The sequence below is a fragment of the Neopelma chrysocephalum genome, unplaced genomic scaffold, assembly GCF_003984885.1.
Source record: "Neopelma chrysocephalum unplaced genomic scaffold, ASM398488v2 Primary Assembly neopelma1_96277, whole genome shotgun sequence".
Lineage (NCBI taxonomy): Eukaryota > Metazoa > Chordata > Aves > Passeriformes > Pipridae > Neopelma > Neopelma chrysocephalum.
In genome coordinates, this window is record NW_020924926.1 from 1 (window position 1) to 3,407 (window position 3,407).

Sequence of the window (3,407 nt, forward strand, 5' to 3'; positions counted from 1 at the left end):
CCATGTCCACGTCCCTGTTTTCCCTCTCCCTGACCCCCACGTCCCCCGTGTTGCCGTGGGTGTCCCCCCCGTGTCCCTGTGGGTGTCCCCATGGGTGTCCCCTCCCCGGTGACCCGTTGCGGTGTCGCGGCAGTTCCGGAAGAAGCGGCTGCAGTTCGGGTGGAGCCGCATCCACGAGTGGGGGCTCTTTGCCATGGAGCCCATCGCGGCCGACGAGATGGTCCTCAAGTACGTGGGGCAGAACATCCGCCAGGTCAGGACCCCCCAGGAACCCCCCAGGCACCTCCCACCCCCTCGGTGACCCTGAAGTGCCCCTTTGTCACCACCCTCAGTGACTCCCGAGTACCCCCCTGGTCTCCTCCCACCTCCCTCAGTGACCCCCAAGTACCCCCTGGTCACCTCCCACCTCCATTGGTGATCCTGAAGTACCCCCCAGTCACCTCCCACCACCCCTGGTGACCCCCAAGTACCCCCTGGTCACCTCCCGCTGCCCTTGGTGCCCCCCGGTGCCCCCCCCATGCCCCGCTGACCCCCCGGTGCCCCCTGTGCCCCCCAGGTGGTGGCGGACATGCGTGAGAAGCGCTACACCCAGGAGGGCATCGGCAGCAGTTACTTGTTCCGCGTTGACCACAACACCATCATCGATGCCACCAAGTGCGGGAACCTGGCGCGGTTCATCAACCACTGCTGGACGGTGAGATGGGGGTCCTGAGCCCTGAGGGGGCATCTGGGGGGCCCTGCTGACCCCTCCCGCCCCCACAGCCCAACTGCTACACCAAGGTGATCACCATTGAGGCGCAGAAGAAGATCGTCATCTACTCGAAGCAGGCGATTGGCGTCAATGAGGAGATCACCTATGACTACAAGTTCCCCATCGAGGACACCAAGATCCCGTGCCTGTGCTGCACCGAGAGCTACCGCGGCACCCTCAACTAGGGGTGGTGGTGGGGGGGGCTCCGGGAGGCCGGGGGAGCGACCGCGGGGATGTTGGGGTTGGCGTTGGGCCACCAGGGTCAGCATTGGGCCACCGAGGTCGGCGTTGGGCCACCGGGGTCGACGGGTGGCTGCGCCGGTTGGCGCTCGGCCGTCGGAGTTGACGTGTGGCCACTGGGGTTGGTGTTTGGCCACCGTGGTTGGTGTTCAACAGGGTTGGCGTTTGGCCACCAGGGTTGATGGGAGGGGCCACCAGAGCCGGTGTTTGGCCACCACAGTTGGCCTGGGTGGGAGGGGCCGCCGGGGTTGAGGCTGGGCCGCCATGGCCGACGTGGAGCCACAGCCACGGGCACGAGGACGCTGTGGTTGGCCAGAGAGGGGCCAACCTGTGGCCACCGTGGTTGCCACGTGGCCACTGAGGTTGGCTTTGTGGCCACTGCGGTGGTCGTGGGAGGCCACCACGGCCACCGTGAGGACGCTGTGTTTGCCAGGGGGAGAGGGGGAAGGGGGACCACCACCGTCGATGTTTGGCCACCAAGGGGCCACTGTTGATGTCCCCCCATGGTCAGCACGTGATGTCATCACTGCGGTCACATGACGTCATTGCCCTGTCATCGGTGTCACCCCACCCCCCTCCCCCAACATCGCTGCCCCACCGTGACCTCAAAACACGCACGGTGACGTCACGGTGACGTCACAGTGACGTCACAGTGGGCTCTCCCACCCCACGGAAAAGGCTCTTTTCTCCCCTTTTTTTTTTGGTTGTTTCTTGTAGAAACTCGGGGTTTGTGTGTCCGGGTTGGGGGGGACTCCCCTTGGGGGGGAGTTCCTTTCACTGCCCCCTCCCCCTCCCGGCTCTGTACATATTCTTGGGGGGGTGTAAATAGCTGTACATGCCCTTCCCCCTGTACATATGTTGATACGGGGGCGCCCCCGGGTCCCCCCTTTTTATAAAGTGGCCACTGAGCTTTGGGACGGCCTCAAGAGCGTTTCTTTCGGGGGGAGGGGGTGGTCCCAAGGGTGTGAGACAGGGATTTGAGGCCAGTGGGATTTGGGTAGTCCTGAGGGGGTTGTTGAGGGGGCTTGGGAGGGGTTGAGGGACCTGGGAAGTGTTGGGGGGGTCCCGGGGAGGGGTTCGGGGGGTCCGGGGCAGATGTTGGGGGTGATCCCAAGCCACCTTTTCACCTGGTTGGGGTCTTGGGGGGTTCCAGGGGGGCAGTTATGGGGGTCCCAGGGGTTACTCGGGGGCCTGAGGGGGAATTGGGAGGTCCCCGGGGGGGTCCCAGAGGGTCTTGGGGGGTCGGGGACGGGGGGGTGTCAGAGATCCGGGTGGGTCAGAGGTGACCTGAGGGGGGGTGGGGGGGGCGTCAGAGGTGACAGATCAGCCCCGGGGGGGTGTGTGGGAGTGTGTCAGAGGCCCCCTCAGGGGCTGCCCTCCCCCTGGCCCCCTCAACCCCTGAGGGACCCCAAATATTCCCTGGGACCTCCTCCCTCCCCCCTTCCTGCTTGAGACCTTCCCAGGAGCCTCCACTACCCCCCCTCAGAGACCCCCCTAGTGTGCCCTGGGACCCTCTGAGACCCCTCTGATGACCCCTGGGACCTCCTGAGACCCCTCCAATGACCCCCTGAGACACCCCCACTCCAGTTATCACTGGGAACTTCCTGAGACACCCCCCTCACCACCACAAGTGACCTTTGACCCCATTGACCAGTTGTCAATAAACGGTCAAATCAGCAACGGAACCAACTCCAGTGTAACCAGTATGGGAAGTGGGAGGGGACTGGAAGTGAGATATTTTATGAATTCATTTTGATTTTATTTTTAATGGGAGCACGGGGGATGAGATGGGGAGGGCAGTGAGGGCACTTGGGAGACACGGGGATGGGAACTGGGGAGGGATGGGGATGCACGGGGATGGAATTAGGGCAGGGTTCTTCTTTAAGGAAGAAAAGACCCTCAGCCCCTCCACCCATGTGTGCCCCCTTGACCACACGACACCGAAAAACTCCATTTAACTCTAAAGTGTCCCCCCCCCGCTCTGATTGGCTCTTGCTGCCAATCCCAGGACTTTTCAGGGTCACTGCGAGCTCTGTCTTTGTCCCCCCGATGCTTTTCTGGGTCCCCCTGAAGCTGAAATTGGGTCCGTCCGACTCCCAGAATTCAATAGGGATGAAGATTCCTCCCAGAAGAAAGGTGCCAGGACAGAGAGCTCTTGCTGCCCATGGAATGCCCAGGGTGGCCCACAACCTGCACCCGAGACATCGAGGGGAAGGGCTTTTTTTTTCCCTGTGGTAATACGGCTGTTGTTCGCTTGCAGGAGCCCTGCGCTGGAATTGCCAGTCCAACTCCCAAAACTGAACACAGACCAAGACTCCTCCCTGACAAAATGGGCCAGGACAGAAAGGTCTTGCTGCTTACGTAGTGCACAGGGTCCCTGAAGCACTGGACTGTCTGTGAGAAGGTGGCAGACCCC

General features: G+C 62.5%; 1 protein-coding gene across 1 annotated transcript; it reads left to right on the forward strand.

Moving 5' to 3' along the window:
* Positions 1–568: 568 nt before the first annotated feature.
* On the forward strand, positions 569–939 carry LOC113981224 (histone-lysine N-methyltransferase SETD1A-like). Its single transcript, XM_027708511.1, has 2 exons — positions 569–694; positions 763–939. Exons 1-2 carry the CDS (start codon positions 569–571, stop codon positions 934–936), a joined length of 300 nt encoding a protein of 99 aa, XP_027564312.1. The 3' UTR covers positions 937–939.
* The last annotated feature ends 2,468 nt before the right edge of the window (positions 940–3,407 follow it).

Bases quoted from the DNA above. Each gene is read 5' to 3' on its own strand.
- LOC113981224 (XM_027708511.1), top strand. From the start codon at position 569: ATGCGTGAGAAGCGCTACACCCAGGAGGGCATCGGCAGCAGTTACTTG. The intron at 695-762 runs GTGAGATGGGGG...CCGCCCCCACAG, and splicing joins TCATCAACCACTGCTGGACG to CCCAACTGCTACACCAAGGT.